General features: G+C 45.0%; 1 protein-coding gene across 1 annotated transcript in view; it reads right to left on the bottom strand.

Moving 5' to 3' along the window:
• The window catches only part of SERPINI1 (serpin family I member 1), a 141852-nt gene that overhangs the window by 15370 nt on the left and 105788 nt on the right, over window positions 1-20694 (bottom strand). The window contains exon 6 of the mRNA XM_061637245.1: window positions 8637-8734. Coding sequence (XP_061493229.1) covers window positions 8637-8734 — 98 coding nt within the window. The remainder of the gene's footprint in view (window positions 1-8636; window positions 8735-20694) is intronic.

Genomic DNA, 20694 nt, shown 5'->3' with positions numbered 1-20694 from the left:
GCCTTTAGTGTTGTGTTGTAGCACCTACCCTTTGGATTTCCCTCTTGTTAAATATTAGACAGGTGCCTTCTCTGTTTCGGCGCCTGCTGAAGACCTTCCTCTTCCAGCAAGCCTTTTAAGTACAGACCTTTATCCCAATCTGTACTGGAATTGTTTTAAAGTTGAATTGCTGGTTGCTTGACACCTTGGACTCCTTTGGAGGAAGGGTTGGATATAATTATCCAATTATTATTGGATATAATAAATAAATACTATGAGGCTGCCTTATATCGAGTCAAACCAATGATCCATCTAGTGCAGTATTGTCCACTCTGACTGGCAGTGGCTCTTCAGGGTCTCAAGTGGAATGTTCATCCCATTACCTGCTACCTGATCCTTTGCACTGGAGGTGCCAGAAACTGAGCCTGGGACCTTGTGCATGCAAAACATGTGCTCTATCACTGAGCTATGTGTCCAAGCCTAAAAGAAGAAACCATGAAAAGCTGAGCACACACCCACAACCAAAGTCATTAGCATGAACTTAAAGGAGACCCAAGGCTGTTGCACTGAAACATTTGCCCGTCAGACCCTAGATTGGGCAAAAAAGTTTGAGCACTGAAATAATAATTTTATACATTCACATTGTGCATGCATTAGCCTGCTTAGAGGAGAATGAGAGGAAAATCCTGCAATTTTTTTTTTCTCACCCTACTAATAATTAAAAAGGGAGAGCAGCTTTTTGTGAGAAACGAAAATAAATGAAGCACTGCATTTGCCACATCAAGCCAGAGCTCTTAAGTAATTTAAAGATGATGCCTCAAAATTATTGCTGCGTATTTAATTCAATAAAAGCAAACTGTGAGCAACCTTTTCAGCACCACCTGGGATGCCTCTTATTCACGGAGAAAATGCTGCGGAGCCCATTAATCTTCGCTGTGCTTAATGCTCAACGTTCCTTTATAAACAACTTAATCTTTAAAATGGTAGAGGAGTTAATTTGGTCGAGTAAAAACAGGTTTGTGGGTTTCAAGTTGTCTGCTGGTTTTCATAAAAGTAAAGGTGCAGAAAAGTATAAATCTTCAGGAAAACAATTTGTCTCGGTTGAAATGCAAACCCAATGCACCTGCCGGCGTTTGTGCTTTATAGCCCAATCCTAGGACCGGCTGCTTCAGCATTGTGAAGGAGCGAAATAAAAGTGCGTAAGGAGTAAGAAATGTTCTGCTGGATCAAGTTGAAGATCCGTCTCGGCCGGCATTTTTTTTCTGGCAATGGCCAGGCAGCCAGATGACTCTGGAAAGCAGGCCATGAAGGCATACAGGCTTCCGTTGTGGCTCAACATCTGGTTCTCAGTTTAAGACAAGGGTGGAGAACCTCAAGACCATGGGCCAAATATGGCCCTTCAGGCCTCTCGGTCTGGCCCTTGGAACTCTCCCCAGGCCACAGTAGCCCTGCTTCACGCCCTCTTTTGCCTGGCTGGAATGGGTCCTTGGACTCTGATTTTACCTCTTGCTTGCCTGGATGGAGGATAGAGAGAGATGTGTGAATGCATGCAGGAACTAGCCTACATTTGTTGCTCCACCTGCTTTTGCATCTGGCCCCACCAACTACTGGCATGCGGCCCTCAGAAGGTGGCCCAGAAGGGAGTGTGGCTCTCAAGCTGAAAAAAGTTCCCCACCCCTGGTTTAAGACACCACATTTTGGCAAAACATTAGAAATTTCCTAGTGTTGCAAGGTGACAGTGGAACAGACTGCCTCAGGAAGTGGTAGGCTCTCCTTCACCGGAGGCATTGATGCAGAGGCTGGGAGGTCATCTGACAGGGATGCTTTAGTTCAGACACTGGCAACTTGTGGGCCTCCAGATGTTTTGGGTCTCCAACTCCCATCAGCCCCAGCCAGCACAGGTAATTATCTGGGATGACGGGAGTTGGAGTCCAATATTTCTGGAGGGCCACAGGTTCCCTATCACTGCATCCTGCATTGTAGATCCTGCACTGAACAGGGGGCTGAACTAGAGGATCTCCAAGTTGCATTTCAACTCTCAGATTCTATGGTCTCTAGCAGAGGGACTTAGGGTTGTATTCAATGTAGTGTTAAATAAGTTGTTAAGGAACTCCCCCTTCTCCCCCCCCAAATATGTTCTTGGCCTTCCTCCAACCCTCCAGATCAGATTTGGGGAGGGTGTTGGGAGTGGTGGGGGAAGGAGAGAGGGAGTAATCCTTGTGCTGATGGGATGGGTTACTTGATTGCAATGGTGGCTGACGCCCATTGGGACTGGTGGGGCAGAAGGCAAGGAGCCTAACAATAGGTAGAACCAGAGCCAAGGACAGGCAGAGCCAAAGTAACTCTCATTTTATCCCTGTCCTCCTCCTTGCTGAGTTCTACAAGGGCAACACGGAGGAGGAGGAGGAAGCCAGTGCCACCACTTGGACTGGTTGTAAGCAAGAAAGCAGGCAGGTGTGGGCTGGCTACGTGCAGTCAGAGATTGGAAGGACAATGACCCACTAGCCCCAATGGACCAGCTTCCACTGGTTAAATCCTGCCCAGAGGGTTTTTTTATTTCCATCTCCCCTGCCTCCTATTTTTCACTCCTATTTTTATTGGTTCGGCTGTGCTCTCTAGAAAGTCACAGGCCCTGGTAATTGATAATGGGATTATCAACCCTTGAGCATCATACCAGGTGACTTACATACCCAGCCTAACTGCTGTTTGTTTTCCCCTCTCACATGGATTTGTCTTATCCTTTTGTTAATGTGTTAATCCTTATTACTGCTGGCCAAAGGTTCCACAGACCTACTGTGTGCAAACATGTATTTTCTTTTGTTTTTAAATCAACTACATGTTCAAGTTTAATTTGTCGGTGTGCTGTTCCAGCAAAACGTCAAAGGCCAAATAATTGTTGCTTAGTTAGCTCAGTGACAGAGCATCTGCCTTGCATGCAGAAGGTCCCAGTTTCAATATCCGACATCTCCAGGTAGGGCTGGAAAGAACCCTGGCTGAAACCCCGGAGAGATGCTGCCAGCCAGTATGGACAATACAGAGCTGGCCTGACTTTGTGTAAGATAGCTTCATATGTCCAATTTGCTCATGATTTTATATATACTGAATCCACCCACATCCTCATATGTGGCAATCCTAAGCACACTTATTCATACAAGGCTCTTCTAGAATCAAGAGGAAATGGACTGCCTTCAAATCAATCCCAACTTATGGCGACCCTATGAATAGGGTTTTCATGGTAAGCGGTATTCAGAGGAGGTCTACCATTGCCTCCCTCTGAGGCTAGTCCTCCCCAGCTGGCTAGGGCCTGCTCAGCTTGCCACAGCTGCACAAGCCAGCCCCTTCCTTGTCCGCAACTGCCAGCTGGGGGGCAACTGGACTCCTTGGGACTATGCAGCTTGCCCATGGCTGCACAGGTGGCAGGGCACATAACCCCTGAGCCACTCACTGTGGGGGTGATCTTTGGCTGGCCCTTGACACCTAGGAGGCACGAGTGGGGATTTGAACTCACAGACTCTGGACTCCCATGGCTTTAGAATTAGTGTTTTAATTCTGTCCTGTAAACTGGAATGGTCTAATACTTTTTAAAACATTTAAAAAAATATTTTATTTAGACCATTTCTATATCGTTTAATACATATAAAATATATTAATACTAGGGACTGCCACCCCTGCTTACTTCGCTCACCAACTTCACCTACCATCACCAAAGTCATCCTCCTTCTCCCGCACAGGGGTTGCCAGAGCTCCCTCTTCCTCTCCCCACAAGGGTCACCAGTGCTCCCCCCGCCCTTATGGGCCAGGCCTCCCCCTGATCCCCCATAGGTTGCCAAAGCTCTCCCTTTTGTAAGCATGATGCTTACAAATATGAAGATGTAAAATATTTGCCATTGTGTCGCAGCTTTTGGTCACCCATTCGCTGTTAGGTGGATTGCTGGTTAATATAGTTTGTTGAATTTATGAAAGAGAATTAATGATTAGCAGATGGTCTCCTGAAAGCTGGAGATATCTCTCTGTGTTTCTGAATGAGTTGCCCATCAGGGCTTGTAGAAGATGAAATCCCTCTTGTTAAGGGAAGGTGGCAAGGAGAACACAGGAAAAAAATATATATGGAAGTTTTTGTTTGTTAAGCAGGAGAGAGTGAGGATAAGGGAGAGCTTAAAGTTTCCAGATGGCTTAAGCATGAACTAAGGGTGTAGCTCAGAGGACTGTCCAGGTTGTTCTCTGTAGGATCTTCTGCCTTGTAGAATCCCCTTTTTGCCACCGCTTAAGCTCTGCTTGTACATTTGTAAACCAAGCAAACTTTGTATCAGCCTTATATTTTAACAACTCACGTAGTAGCCATAGGCCACTAGGAATTTCATCTAGGTGAGTAAGCAGGCTGGCAGAAGAGCGACAGATCACTTTATCTACCCCACCAACCCTCCAGAACAGACTATCTTAACACAATGTTAGGAAAACAAGAGCGAGGAAGCCAGGTGGACCTCCCAGTGTATGTGTGAGAGGAAAAGAATCTAGACTGCATGCAATGGTCAGAAAGGCCCTGGGTCTCACCCACCTACATAACCACAGAAGGTGAGGGGGAAGGAGATTAGAGCCTCAGATGATGACTAGGGATGCATTAGGGATTTCATCATTGTGAATTCTGAAATGAAGTGACCAGATCTATACCTCCTGGGCCACTGTGTGGGCCACTACCAGCTTTTATATTTCCCAATTGTTCTAACACAGTTTGCAGCTCAAAAAAAAAAGTATCAAAATGCATTTCAAAACATGCATTTGGGCAGAAAATACCCTTAAAATATGCATTTAAATATCAACTGTTTTTGTGGTTCTTTCTTATATTGCAGAATAATGCAGAATTGGGATGAAATGGACTTATATGTGAGCACGTGCCAAACTGACACAGACCAGAAAAAAAACCTGACTTGTCCATCCCTATGATGACTAAGAATGTGGGCAGGTTCATATTGGACATCCCAGATAGTTTACAGCCATGATAGCCAACATCTCATCATGCCTGATCATTAGTCCTGCTGGAGTTCTAGTCCAAAACATCTGGAGGGCACCACACGTATCTACCCCAGTTCAGAGCTTTAAAAGCTGTTATTAGGACTTTGAATTAGGCCCTGAAGCAGAAGAGGAGCTCATGCAGCGAAGAAAGTATTGGCATTATATGCTCCCAGTGACAGGGCTCCAGGACGAACTACCCCCTTGACTGTTTTCTCTAGAGACTAGCATCTATGTAGGGCCTAGAAATAGGGTAATTAAACCCTCCATTACTACTTGGTTTTACACCAACATTTTTGGCACATCCCAATCATGGTGCAGTGTTGAACTTACTGGATCATGGTTTTGATGCAGCAAAGCTACCAATTCCTGGAAACTGCAGGAGGGGAGAGTGCTCGTGCACTCAGGTCCTGCTTATGGGCTTCACATAGGCATCTGGTTGGCTACTGTGACAACAGGATGCTGGACACGATGGGCTTTTGGCCTGATCCAGCAGGTTCTTCTTATGTTTTCGATTTTAAGAGAGGAACTCAGCAAATCACTGGTACTGAGTACGGAGCTTACTTAAATCAATGCAAGGGCAATGACTTGCAGTGAACAGGTGAGATGCCTACATTATCTGGGTAACTCTGGAATGTGCAATAGGACAAAAAAAACCCTTGCTCCTGTTGCTGTCATGTCTCCATCTCAACATGGTCCTGACATTGTAATTATCAGCCGATTGCCGTTGCTGGCTATAAGCCAGCTCCCAGCAATGTCCTCGTTGCTAACTTGAACCACCCAATACAGCTAAGCATCAAACCTCAGGTGAGACGTGCACAGGAACAAAGGAGAGAAAATACATAAATGATAAGTATAACAAGCATGGCAGCCAGATCTAACTGGAGATGGGAGCCAGAAGCTTTAATAGAGGCAGGCATGAGTAATACCTTGTTAAAAGTCAAGGCAGTGTGTGTAGGCTTCCATTGATCCAAAGAGCTTTTTGTAACAGTTTCTAGTAGAAGCAGAACTCTTTGGGCAGGTGGGAGGTGGTGGTGGGGAGGGATTGCATTGCTCTTAAGGAATGATAGTTTAGCCAATTCCATGGCCATTAAGAACATTTTTATCACCGCAACGAAGCCTGTGGAGATTCTTTGCTGCTTACAAAGGACAAGTACCATTTGTCAGAGACATTTAATGATGTTTTAATCTTCTCTTGTAAACTGTTTTGAGCACTTCTTGGTGGACATGCAGCCAAGGCAATTTGCACATAAATAAGCTGATAATTATTTTGTAGAGAAATGGATTGTATTTATTATTTATTGTTACAAGGTACAAGATAATGCAGACCCATATAAATTACTGGGAACTTTATTATATCTGTATACCATGTCTGATTATGTAACAGAAGTTGAGGGCGGCATTCTGTCTTTGTTCTACTCAGAGTAGTCCCATTGAAATTAATAGACATAGCTAACTTAGGTTCACTAATTTAAATTTCAGTAGGACTTAGTTGAATACAACCCTTACTGTTTATTTTATGTACATGTACATATATGTCAGAATGACTGCAAATAGCATATTTACTTAACATAAATTTTAAAAACTAAAAAAAACCCAGTATTTTTTAAATTACATTTCTCCAAATTCTACCTTTCTCCTATTTAAGGCTGCAATCTTAGATATACCTTACCTGGGACCAAGCTGCACTGAACTCACTGGGACTTACTTCCTAATAAACATGCATAGAAGTGTGCTCTTTATCAACCTATAGTAACATTTCCTGGTAATTATGCCATGGTCACTCATTCTTATAGATGTGCCTGCCTATTGCGAAAGCATTAGATCCAGTGGGTGATCCACTAGATTACATTAGATGGTTTCATTACCGGTGGACGTATCTCAATTTCACCACTGTAGGATACATTGGGAAGATGACAAACTGGTTGGGAGAGACCAGTTTATCCAATTTATGCATGCTGGCTTTTAAGCTCCCCTTGCACCAGGATTCCCTGGGCCACTGAAAAGCCTTCGCTAAGGTCAGTGCCCCCCCGAGTACCCCATGGAGGCACACAAGACTGCAACCACAAGGAAATGTTACCAGCTCTTGTGTGCATGAACAGAAGTCCTTTCTACTTGTGCATGAGTGAAGAGAGTTGGATATTGCCCAGTGACTGATGACTAACCAAATAACTCATTGCATCCAATAAAACACAAAGGAGGCATTCCTATAGCTTCTGTCCTCCCTGTTGAACCCCTTGATTATAACCATGGAACTGATCCCATCCCCTCCGTCTGAGTGTTGATAATTCTTTGAATTCTCAACACCGAGAGTCACCATTCACAGATTCATTGAGGACTACACTGACACACCTTATCTACTGTAGCTGTATGATGGTAGAGGATCTTCCTGCAATGGTGAAAAGGGCTTATGCGAAGCTACATATCTGAAACAATAATGTATTATCTACATTTCCTTCCAGTTCTATGACGTATCAAATAGTACTAACAACAAGTAAAACTATCTTGGCTGTGATCCATTGAAATTAACTGCCTTGAGTGTGTTGAACTCTGTCCTGGGTTGTAGCTAGGGCTGGTGTCCTTTCATCGGGGGGGGGGGTGTTAATCCAATTTGAAGGAACATTTTGGGCAAATCCCAGAAATGAGATGAAAAGGAGAAAAGGGGAAGGAGTGGGAGACAGTTTCTAGGGAGGAGAGAGTCCTTGTGTTTTTCAAAATCATCTCCCCTTTAAAATATTGTTTAAAACAAGAATGGCTAACATGTGGCCATCTAGATATTGCTTGACTACAACCCCTATCATCACTGACCGTTGGCCATGCTGGCTGGGGCAGACGGGATTTGGAGTCCCATCTGGGGAGGGTCACAGTCTAGCCATTCCTGCTTTAAAAAGCATCCTCTCCAGTGCAGCAGCAGCAGCAGCAGTGGCGCTCTGTCACTGCCTTTTGGCTTTCCCAGAGGGCATCCTTCCCAACCTGTTACCCTCCAGATGTTTTAGACTACAAATCGCACCAGCCTCAACCAGCACAGTTATACAGTGTGGGGCTGATGGAAACTGTAGTCCAAAAACACCTGGTGGGCAACAGGTTGGGGAAGGCTGTGCTAGTGCTTGCTTTCCTTCCAGAGGCATTCTGGGAAAGGATGGTGGTGGTTAGAACTGCACTGCTGCTGTGGCCAGTGGTTTTAAAGAGATTTTTAAATGGGGGGTTGCAAAAAGAAAAGGTAAGAAGCCACCCTCAATGATAATTGTAAGCCCTCTCTCCTTAAATTGATTTGAGGGTCTAATTGTAACCTCCTCCTCAGTGAAGGCACTGATATGGCTACCCAAAATTTGCCACCTTCAAGAAGGGTGTTGAACAGGGTCTGGCTGTTTCGCTCTACCCCTAGTTATGGTTGCTTTCTTGGAAAAAAATATTTTATCCTAGGGGTAGGCAACTGGAGACACGAGAGCCACAAATCCGCTGACTTTCTTTCCAGTAAACTCTTCTCTTGGAATGGTTGGCCCATGGCAAGTTGCACATGGTAACTACACGAGCCAGGGGAAATGCCAAATTTTACCTACCCTGTTTAAGAACTTTGACTTTTAGCTTTGAAATGATTTTGGAACAATTATATGCAAGGGTCCAAGACATATGGACAAAAAGTCTCTTACCAGACATGGCAGTGAGATCAGCGCTTCGGCTAAACACTTCTGTAATCCCAAGGCCCTTCAAAACATCCTTCAGATCAATTTCCTGTTCTATTGTGAACCTAGAGGGCATAAAACAAGAATGAAACTCCCAGCTCTCTTCCCCCACAAAGAAGCATATCTGCAAGTTGCTACTGGTGAACACAGAAACACTGAATTAATACAGAAGAAGACAGTAAGGTATTCAGGTACAGATTTTGTTATAGTCAAGCAGTATATAAATGTTAAATAAAAGAAAGAAAAAGTATCTTCTGACCACCACACCAAATATGCTGAAACTATACCACCATATTTTTGTGATGTTGTGATTTTAGGTTGTTTTGTTTTAATGATGTATTTTAAAATTGTTGTAACCCACCCTGGGACCTCTGAGTGAAGGGCAGGTAATAATGTTGCTAATAATAATATCAAACAGAAACAAGCTCTCAGCAGCACCGTTACCTGGTTCCCTTAGGTACCACCATACTTCGTTATGTTCTAGAACAGGTGTGGGGAACCTTTGGCCCTATAGATGTTGCTGAACTACCACTCCCATCATCCCCCGCCATTGGCCATGTTTGCTGAGGTTGATGGGAGTTGTAGTTCAGTAACATCTGGAAGGCCAAAGTTTCCCCACCCCTGCTCTAGAACAAGGATAGTTGAATTCTTAAGGCTGAGTGGGGAGCATGTGCTTTGACACCCATTAGGCTGGGGTCTGGCTCATTCATGTATTTCCTTGCATAGGCTCCTGCATGCAAGTCGGGAGCCCTTCACAATTAGAGTGGGTGATTACACAGAGGAACCAGCTGGTTCCTCTTCAGACACATGCCCAATGCATGAAGAGCAGGGCAGAGCTGGGTTTGCATGCTGAGTGAGGTGCAGGCCCTGATCCACCTTATTCACATGGCTAACACGTGAACAGGGCTAAGGTCAGGCCTTCACTTCTACCTGTTACTTCAGTGGTGTGCTGTTTCCTGCTCCTTCACTCAGCAGACTAGAAGCAGAACCTTGCCAACTGGGTGGGGTGGTGGGCTTTATATGTATATCAGCATGCATTAGAGTGGTTTGATCTCATGTCCTGGATCGTGAGATGACGAACCTGGGGCCATCCAGATGCTGTCGGACTTCACCTCCCATCAGCCTCAGCCAATCTGGCCAACGTTCATGAATGATGGGGAGTTGTAGTCCAACAGCACCTGGACGTCCATACATCCCTGCTCTAGCTCCCTACCACCCAAAAGTTTGGCCAGTGCTGTTCTAAAACTAATGAGCCAAAATGTTCCAAGCACAGCATAGAAAACATACTGTATGTATAACGTTCTGGTTGCCTCCTCCACAATATGATGTAGTAAGAGTTGAAAAATGCAGAAAAGGACAACCATAATGAAGGGTGGGGGACCTCCCTATGAGGAAAGAGGTAGTCACTATGGTGCCTTCCAGATGTTTGGGGCTATAATTGCCATTATACTTGACAATTGGCCATGCTGGCTGGGGCTGTAACCCAACCACATTTGGAAGGGAGCACATTGGCTACCACTTGTCTAACATATATGGGGTTTTGTCATTAGGGGAGAAAACAAGAATAAAGCAAGGGACAGGAAAGCGAGATTTTATAAAATAAGGTCTGGTGCCAGCGAACCGGCAGACGGGCCCCCGGATGAAGGACCCTGAGGGCCCCCCTTCTAACAGGTTGATGCCCCTCCCACCATCTTGGGTGATAGAAGGTGGACATGCACACTGACACTAGAGGTAGGTGGAATGAGTGGGCAGACCTATATAAGTCTCATGCTGCCTCTACAAGGAGTGGGTGTTGGGGCCTCATCTCAAAAAGGATATTATAGAGTTGGAAAAGGTTCAGAAGAGGGCAACCAGAATGATCAAGGGGATGGAGCGACTCCCTTACGAGGAAAGGTTGCAGCATTTGGGGCTTTTTAGTTTAGAGAAAAGGCGGGTCAGAGGAGACATGATAGACGTGTATAAAAATGCATGGCATTGAGAAAGTGGATAGAGAAAAGTTCTTCTCCCTCTCTCATAATACTAGAACTCGTGGACATTCAAAGAAGCTGAATGTTGGAAGATTCAGGACAGACAAAAGGAAGTACTTCTTTACTCAGCGTATAGTTAAACTATGGAATTTGCTCCCACAAGATGCAGTAATGGCCACCAGCTTGGATGGCTTTAAAAGAGGATTAGACAAATTCATGGAGGACAGGGCTATCAATGGCTACTAGCCGTGATGGCTGTGCTCTGCCACCCTAGTCAGAGGCAGCATGCTCCTGAAAACCAGTTGCCGGAAGCCTCAGGAGGGGAGAGTGTTCTTGCACTCGGGTCCTGCTTGCAGGCTTCCCCCAGGCACCTGGTTGGCCACTGTGAGAACAGGATGCTGGACTAGATGGGCCACTGGCCTGATCCAGCAGGCTCTTCTTATGTTCTTATGTTAAACAGGGCTACGGACTCAGTCATGCCTGGCGCCAGCCCTGTATAACGCTATGCATGGGGTGAAGAAATTAATTAGAAAGAAGCCCCCCCGACTCCCTGTAGTGTCCCTGTATCATAATACTAGAACTCAAGGTTATGCCTTGAGTAATGAAAATGGATTAGCAGTAGATTCAGGACAGGGAAAACAAGGAACCCATTCTTCATATAATACGTAATTAATTCATGGAGTTCATTGCAATAAGATATGGCGACAGCCACTAGGTTTGATGGCGTTAAAATAGACTGGAGGATAGAAATATCAATAGACATTGTCGCAATAGCTATATATCAGACCAGTTGCCAGGTAGGTGGGACACAGCAGGAATGTCCTCCTTGGAAGCATCTGCCTGGACACTGTGCAGACCAGGATACTGAACAAGATGGTGCTTTGGTTTAATCTAGCAGGGCTGTTCTCATGCTGTGCAACCACACTGCAAACTCTTTGATTGCTTTAACAGTTCTGAATTCAATCGGTCTCCATTCCTCCCTTGGTCACTGCAGCCTAGTTATTGGAAAACTTGCACCTGTGGAACATCTGCCTACTTTGGGGCTGATGGGAGTTGGAGTCCATCAACATCTGAAAGGCCACAGGTTCCTGATCCTGCTGCACAGTATAATAAATAACACTGGTCTCTTTGAAGATTTTGACTATATAATCAAGTTTTTGGCCAAAAGTTGTGCACTGTAGATAGAGATATAGACAAAGAGAATCCATAGTCAATAGGTGCTGTTTCCAGACACCCAACAAACTAGGATTCGATCCAATAGAGCAGCCTTTCCCAACCTTTGGGTCCCCAGATATTGCTGGATCACAACTCCCATCAGCCCTGGCCAGCATGGTGAATGGTCAGGAATTATGGGAATTTAGTCGTGCAACATTTGGGGACCCAAAGGTTGCAAAAGGTTGCATTAGAGCAGGGGTGGAGAACCTCTAGCCCATGGGCCGAGTTAGGCTTGGCAGGCCTCCCCATTTGGCCAAGCCACACCCAATCACTTGATGTCATATGTGAGATCAGGTACGAGCAGGTAAAAAGGTAGCTGGAGCCAAAAAGGGTTTTTGAAGTCCTAGTAATCAGCTGAATTGCTGATGCTTCAGAAGCACATCACACCTGGCTTCTGAAGCAATGATAATCAGCTGATCGACGGGACTTCAAATCACAGAGCAGGGCTCTTTGCAGGCCCCATGCAAAGAGTCCTGCACTGTACATTGAAGTCAGGTAATCAGCTGATCACTGATGCGTCAAAGCACAGGTCATTTGTGCCTCACATCATTTGTGACATCAGGTGATTAACCTGACCCCAAACATTTGTCAAATTTGGCCTGCTGGGGAGAGAGATAATACAGCCCTGCATTAGAGGTACAAAACAAGACAAACATCCCTGGCCATCTGGACTCCTGCAGCAAATGAGTGTGTATGAAAAGTTAAGGTGAGAAACGGTAACCAGAGCCTACTTAAAAATGTCACAGAGGCGTAATTGCCAGACAAAGCAGCATAGCTAAAAACACCAGAGGAACTAAAAGGCTTTTATTAGAATGACGGGAGCATTAATTATGAAGGATTTTAGTTCTGCTGACTGTGGAGCGCTCTGGGGGAGCACGTAACACACGAGCGGGACATGTTACTGCAGCTGTCACCAACCTGGTACTCCTAAATGTTTTGGACTACAGGTCCCATCGCCCCAGCCAGCACAGTCCAAAATATCTGGAGAGCATCAGATTGGTGAAGGCTGCGTTGTAGGGTTCTTCAGGAAGCCAGCTGGCCTGAGAAGATGGGCTTAGTTTGCTATGCATTCTTTTGGGAAAAAATGTCCACAGAAAAGTAAAGTAAAGTAGAGGGCATTAGGTTTAGAGGATAGTGGTTGGTGGACTGTGTTCTGTCAACTACTCCACAAATCACACAGGACCAAACAAGGTGTGGACCAAACAATGAGCTCCTGCAGAAAACCAATTCCCTACTAGATTCCCATGGCATAGATTAAATGGGCTTTCAAGCTGTCAATTAAAAAACCACAATGCCACATTTTAAAAAGATGACATCCAAGGACATTCAGTGGGCTGCATTTACTGAGATGCCATATTTGAGTGGAATCTTAATCATGCAACTTAACTAAAGGCTCCTCAGGTTTGATGGGAGCTGGCAGTAGGGGGAGTTCCAGCCCTTTCTCCATACCTCTAGTTCTCCACTGTAGGTCCCCAGCCATTATTCAGGCCAGTGCTTTAGGAAGAACAATCCTTCATCCCATAGAGCTCAATGGTGGCCAATAAGAACCAAGCCAACCCCTCACTGTGGTGCCCAGTGTTGGGTTGTGCGTCTCAGATTGTAACTAGCTGAGATGGTGGGAGATCTGTGATTGGATATGGATATCCTAGAGCAGCTATTTGACCTGTGGGGCAAAGTTTCCAGGTATGCAGTGTCTCATGTAGTTTTGCCCTTGATGACATTAGAGTGCTGGGTTAATGTTGGGCAACTGGGATAAATCACTGGGAACTTGGTTACACAGATATAGCTACTACAGGTATTTTTTTTAAAAGTTCTCATCACATTCAGGACCATGTTAAGCATTAAAAAGAAAATTTCCTGTTTCCTAGAAAACCAACCCAAGGAGAGCTGGGCTTAAACACTAGATGCCTGCAGCTAAAGAACTGGCTGGATTATTTGAATCAATACATGAAATTCATCCCATCCACCTCTCAGCTGGTCTTTACTGTGACCTAACAATCCTAAGGGGAGAGTGATGCACACACATGCAAAACACCAAGTCCACCGCAAAATGTTTCCTGTCCTAGGAGTTGGGAGATGGAAATAAATAATTTTTTGAGCCTGCACTGAAAACGTATGTAAGGCCCATGGAACTTATTAAGTCCCTAAGGCAAGGGTGGGGATCTTGTTTCAACCTGAGAGCCACATTTCTTTCTTGGCAACCTTCCAAGGGCCACATTCTGGTTGGCAGGGTCAGAGACAAAACTGGGTACAGCAACAGATATACAATTCACCTTTGCACAGTTGGCTAGTTTCTACATACACTCACACCACTCTTTACCCTCCATTCAGAAAAGCAAGAGGCATGATCAGAGTTCCAAGGACACGATCTAGCCAGACAAAACACTAAAGGAGGGCACGAAGCAGGGCTGGTGAAGGGCATGTCCTGGGGAGAAGGGGTGTGGCTGGAGGGGTGTTTGGCCTGGAAAAAAGGCCCAAGGGTCAGACTGTGAGGCCTGAAGGACCACATCTGCCCCCACAACTGATGTCCCCCACCCCTACGCTAAGATTTCCTCCAGCTGTTGTTGGACTCCAGCACCCATCAACTTCAGCCAGAATGGCCAATGGTCAGGAATCATGGGAGTTGTAATCCAGCAACATGCAGAGGCCGCTCAGGGTCCCTAACCCTTAGGATGCCACCATATGGCATGCTGTCAGTGGTGGCTCCAGCGGTAAAAGAGAGTGAAACAGCCTTTGCGGAGGAACACCTTAAAAAATGGAAATGGACTGCCTTCAAGTCGATTCCAACTTATGGCGACCCTATGAATTGGGTTTTCATGGTAAGTGGTATTCAGAGGGGGTTTACCATTCCTCTGAGGCTAAGAGGTAGTGATTGGCCCAAGGTCACCCAGTGAGCTTCATGGTTGTGTGGGGATTTGAACCCTGGTCTCCCAGGTCATAGTCCAACACCTTAACCATCACACCACACACCTTAGGAAGCTGTTTTATCATCCATCTAGCTCAGTGCTGTCTACCCCAACTGGTAGTGGCTCTCCAGGTCTTAAGCAGAGGTCTTGCCCAGAACTGGCTTCCTGATCTCCTTTTCAATTGGATATGCCAAGGACTGAATCTTGGGCCTTCTGCATGCAACTCATATGCTTTTCTACCAAGCTAGGTAAAACATGGCAGGCTTGAAGAGGTCTCCGTGCCTCTTGTTGCCTAATCTGTGCTATAAAAGGAACTGAAAGGCCAGGCTCCAAACAGCTTTTTTGTTGCACTCTAAGCAATACCTACTGGAAATTTGTATGTTTCCCTTTTGAATGGCCCATACTATGTCCCCATTCCAGTTAATCAATTGCACTTTTAGCCCTCAAATGCTCAACAAGCAAATGGACAAATAGAATAAATTAAACCAGAACTATCACTAGAAGCTAAAATGATGAAACTGAGGTTATCATACTTTGGACACATCATGAGAAGACATGATTCACTAGAAAAAATGCTGGGAAAAACAGAAGGGAGTAGAAAAAGAAGAATGTCAAACAAGAGATGGATTGATTCCATAAAGGAAGCCACAGACCTGAACTTACAAGATCTGAACAGGGTGGTTCATGACAGATGCTCTTGGAGGTCACTGATTCATAGGGTCGCCATAAGTCATAATCGACTTGAAGGCACATAACAACAACAGCAACAACAAGCAAATGGTAGGCGCAGGATGCATTGCTAGGAATCACAGGGTTACATGTATCAAAATGTGAAGGAACTGGATAAAGTACCATCTCTAAAAGGTCAGAAAGAAGTAAGCTATGGGAGAGCCAAGGTAGTGTAAACAGATTTAGTGTTTGTCGGGGAGACCCAGGTTCAAATCTTTGCTCAGCCATGAACCTCACAGGGTGACCTTGGGCCAGTCACTCTCTCTCAGCCACAGCCACCTCTCATGGTTGTTGTGAGGATAAAGCCCTCCATACTACTCTAAGCTTCTTGGAGGAACAGTAGAAAAAACAAACAAAATATGACCTCGTTTCTATTGCTTTGTGCAAGACAAGCGAAACTGAGAAACACAGGAACAATAACAAACAACTGTGAGAGTAAACTAAGCATGTTATATTTCCATGACAGTTTGAGATTCTGTTCTGTGTTCAGCAGAAAAGAGAATAATTTCTGGTGCTGGCTGGGAAGTGCTTGGAGCCTTCCAGTTACAATTACCTAGGAGACAACAATAAATTTGTAATTAATTTGATGCAAATAGAAATCTGCCTCACTGTCACCTCTGATTTCCTGCTTGACATGTTGATCTCTGCCAGTTACCTGGAGTAACGACAGTGATATGCCTGCACACAAATGCCTTGTCAGACATTTTCATATAGCATGGGAAAACACAGGGGTGCCCATAGAAACTTGTCAGTCACCTTAAATAACTGCATACTGGAGTTAAATAATATTTGCTTTGGCATATCCTTTAATTTGCGAGGGTTTTACCGTTCTCAGCAGTGATATTGGGACATGATTTAAAGCTTACTCCCTTAGTTTTTTTTTTCAAGGTTCACATTTGGTCTTGAGGGAGTCTCCTACTCACTACTGCATTCTGGGTTGTGTCTTCATGTTTTGAGTGACAATGGTCACTTTTAAAATGCAGATTAAAAAATAAACATATATATATATAAATTTCATAGGACCAAAGAATTTTAGCATTGGTGGGGACTTACTCAGCATAGACCCACTGAAATTAATGAACTAAATTAGTCGTGTCCATTAATAGATCTACTCTGAGTATGACTAACATTGAATGCCATCTGATGTTTAGCCAAAATCTGCTTCCCTTCCATTTGTACTCATTAGTTTTGTTCTGATCATTTTATTGCGATAAAGTAATTTGAGATAGCTCTTGGTAGCCAGGATTAAAAAAATAAAGGGAGTTTTTATTCTGTCTATTTTGGGCCATTTCTACATACAGCGTGAAAGAGGGTTGTATCCAATGTCAGTCCTACTCAGAGTAGATCTATTAACAATAATGGACAGGACTAACTTTGGTAAATTAATTGAAATGGGTCTGCTAGTACAACGTAGTCATATACAACCTAAAATTAGAAACATGGCAGCCTAAAGAAAATTGAGATCTTGCTTTTACATATTGAGTAATGAATCAACTATCAAGGGGTAGTGCTGAAGGAGGGTTTGTATGTTCCAAAACCTATGGGAGGCTCAGAAAGCCGACAGCAGGCTTTTCTGTGAGCTCAGGCTACCCATCAAGCGTGGAGTGCAGGTTAGGCTTCCCCTGCAAAAACACCCGCATGCAAGACCCTTAATTTTCCCCCCCAGTTACATTCACTAGACTGCAAGATCCTTGAGCAGGGTCCTATCCTCTTCTAGTTTGTAAAGTGCAATGCAAGTGCATAGAATCATAGAGTTAGAAGGGGCCCATAAGGCCATCGAGTCTAACCCCTTGCTCAATGTAGGAATCCAAATCAAAGCATACTCAACAAGTGGCTGCCCAACAGCCTCTTGAATGCCTCTAGTGTTGGAGAACCCATCACCTCCGTAGGTAAGTGGTTTCATTGTCGTATTGCTCTAACAGTCAGGAAGTTTTTCCTGATGTTCAGTTGAAATCTGGCTTCCTGTAACTTGGGCCCATTATTCTGTGACCTGCGCTCTGCTATGATCAAGAAAAGATCCTAGCCCTCCTGTGTGTGGCAACCTCTCAAGTACCTGAAGAGTGCTATCATATATCCCTCAGTCTTCTCTTCTCCAGGCTAAACATGCCCAGTTCTTTCAGTCTTTTTTTAAAGGGCTTTGTTTCTAGTCCCCTGATCCTCCTTGTTGCCCTCCTCTGAACTTGTTCCAGTTTATCTGCATCTTTCTTAAAGGGCAGTGTCCAGAACTGGAGCCAGTACTCAAGATGAGGCCTAACCAGTGCAGAATAGAGCAGAACCAATACTTCACATGATTTGGAAACTATACTTCTGTTAATGCAGCCTAAAATAGTAATTGCCTTCTTTGCAGCCACATCAGTGTTGGCTCATATTCAGCTTGTGATCATCAACAATCCCAAGATCGTTCTCACATGTAGTATTGCTGAGCCAAGTCTTATAACTGTGCATTTGATTTCTTTTTCCTAGGTGTAGAACTTTGCACTTATTCCTGTTAAATTTCATTCTGTTGTTTTCATCTCAATGCTCCAGCCTATTAAGACCACTTTGAATTTTGTTTCTGTCTTCCAAGATATTAGCTATCTCTCCCAATTTTGTATCATCTGCAAATTTGATAAGCATGCTCTGTACCTCCTTATCCAAGTCGACAATAAGAATGTGGAAGAGCACTGGTCCCAGGACCGAGCCCTGTGGCACCCCACTCGTTACCTCTCCCCAGTTTGAGAAGGAACCACTGATAAGTACTGTTTGAGTGTGATTCTGTAGCCAACTATGGATCCACCTGATAATTGTTCCATCCAGCCCACATTTAGCTAGCTTGCTAATCAGAATATCATGGGGCACTTTGTTAAATGCTTTGCTGAAGTCAAGATATATTATGTCTACAGCATTCCCACAGTCTACAAGGGAGATTGCCCAATCAAAAACTGAGATAAGATTAATCTGGCAGGATTTGTTCTTGATAAATCCAGGTTGGCTTCTAGTAATCACTGTATTGTTTTCAAGGTGCTTACAGACTGACCACTTTATAATCTGCTCCAGAATTTTCCCAGGGATCGATGTCAGGCTGACTGATCTGTAGTTTCCAGGTTCCTCCTTTTTGCCTTTTTTGAAGATAGGGACAACATTAGCCCTCCTCCAGTCATCCGGCACTTCACCCACCCTCCACGATTTCGTAAAGATAATTGATAGTGGTTCCAAGAGTTCTTCAGCCAGTTCCTTCAATACTCTACGATGCAGTTAATCGGGCCCTAGAGATTTGAACTCATTCAAAAGTGATTAGGTATTCCTAATCCCCAATTAGGTATTTGTCTATCAATGTCAAGCTGCAATCCTGCCCGTTCAACTTCATGTTTGCCAGGAGGGTCATAGACCCTCTTTGGGGAGAAGACTGAGCCAAAGTAGGAATTGAGCACTTCTTCCTTTTCTTTGTCATGTTATTGTTTTGCCACCATTCCAGGCCCCTCACTTTTTCTTCCAACAGCGCCACCAGCTTGCACTTGTTGCATATGTACACATGTTGTTCTCAGGCAAGAAAACAAACATTGCACACACCTTGCAGATCACCACCACTGGAGTGTCCTTCCCATCCATAGTCCCTACTGCCTTTTGTTTCTTTCTTTCTACAGTAGGGCCCCACTCATATGGCAGGTTACGTTCCAAGCCTCCGCCGAAAAGCAAAAACCGCTGGAAAGTGGGGCCCTACTGTATTCCAGCCGCTGCGCTCCAGCTGACAGCGATCAGCTGTAGCGAGCAATTAGCTGGAGCGTGGGGAGCTCCAGCTGCTGCATTCCAGCTGACAGCGATCAGCTGCAGCATGCGAGCTCCCCGTGCTCCAGCTGATCGTGCACTCCAGCTGACAGCAATCAGCTATAGCAGTCTTTCCCAACCAGTGTGCCTCCAGATGTTGTTGGACCACAACTCCCATCTTTCCTGACCATTGGCAATGCTGGCTGAGGCTGATGGGAGTTGTGGTACAACAATATCTGGAGGCACACTGGTTGGGAAAGGCTGAGCTATAGTGCGTGAGCTTCCCATGCTCCAGCTGATCAGTCAGCTATAGTGCGCGAACTCCCCCGCGCTCCATCTGATCGCGTGCTCCATCTGATCGCTGTCAGCTGGAGCGTGGAGGCTAGAGCTCCCCGTGCTCCAGCTGATCACCCCACTGGTGCCGCTGTATTAGCGGAACGACAAAAAGCAGGGCCCTACTGTACTTGTATTGGCATGACCTGTGCTTTGTCCTTTCCTCCTTCAGGGTAAATAGGAGAGTCCCACTGGTATGTGGTGCTCTGTAGAAGGAAAAAAAAATTTTTTTAGGGACCTCCTCGTCAAATTCCTCTGTCAAATTTCTGTTAGCTCTTCCTGTTCACTCACTCTGTTCGCTCGCTGTCTGAGAGCTGGCTCGCTTGTATATCCTCTGGACCAGCTGACACATCTCCTTTTGCTCTGCTCAGTTAGGAGTCAGGAAACAGAATGCGTATGTTCCTTGTGTATATGTATGTTCCTTGCATTATTTATTTCTTGATGGGAGTGGCCTGGTTCACATGACAAGCTAAACTGACCCATGGCTTAGGACAGTGTGGTATGGCAGCAAAAAGGACCAACGAAGCTGCAATCTCTTCTCCAGTTGTCCACACATTGGCTTGGTCTTGCTGAGCCCAGGTTTAGCACAGGGGTAGCTAACATGGTGCCCTCAAAGATCTTATGGCTTACAGCTCCCATCAGCAACAGCCAGCATAGCCAATGGTCATGGCTCATGGGAGCTTTAATCCATAAAATCTAGAGGGCACCACATTGGCTATCCCTGGCTTAGTGTGTTATGTGAACCAGTCCAGTGTGTGTTTCATCCAGGGAAGAATGAGACCAGCTCTGCTTCCCTGGTGTCACTGAAGTAGTGAAAGAAGCTGCTTCCTGGGACTGTACTGCTGCACTGAGCAAAGAAACCCCTTCCCAAAAGGATGACAGCAACTAGAAATGGCCTGATTTTCAGCAGCCATTTCTGATACATCACTTTAAACATTCGGGGGTGTATTCAATGTAGTGCTAAGGAGATTGTTCCATCAGTGCATGGATTTCTCCTTCCACAACAGAACAGTCTCTCCCTCTCCTTCCCCTGTGTGCTCCCTAAATCTGTTCTGAGGGTTCTCCCAACCTTCCAGGGCAGATCTGGGGACGGTGCAGGGAGCACACAGGGGGAGGAGAGGAAACCCTGCT

The sequence above is a fragment of the Rhineura floridana genome, chromosome 7, assembly GCF_030035675.1.
Source record: "Rhineura floridana isolate rRhiFlo1 chromosome 7, rRhiFlo1.hap2, whole genome shotgun sequence".
NCBI lineage: Eukaryota > Metazoa > Chordata > Lepidosauria > Squamata > Rhineuridae > Rhineura > Rhineura floridana.
Note: the sequence above shows the minus strand (reverse complement) of the source record. Positions and strands in the feature narration are given on the sequence as shown.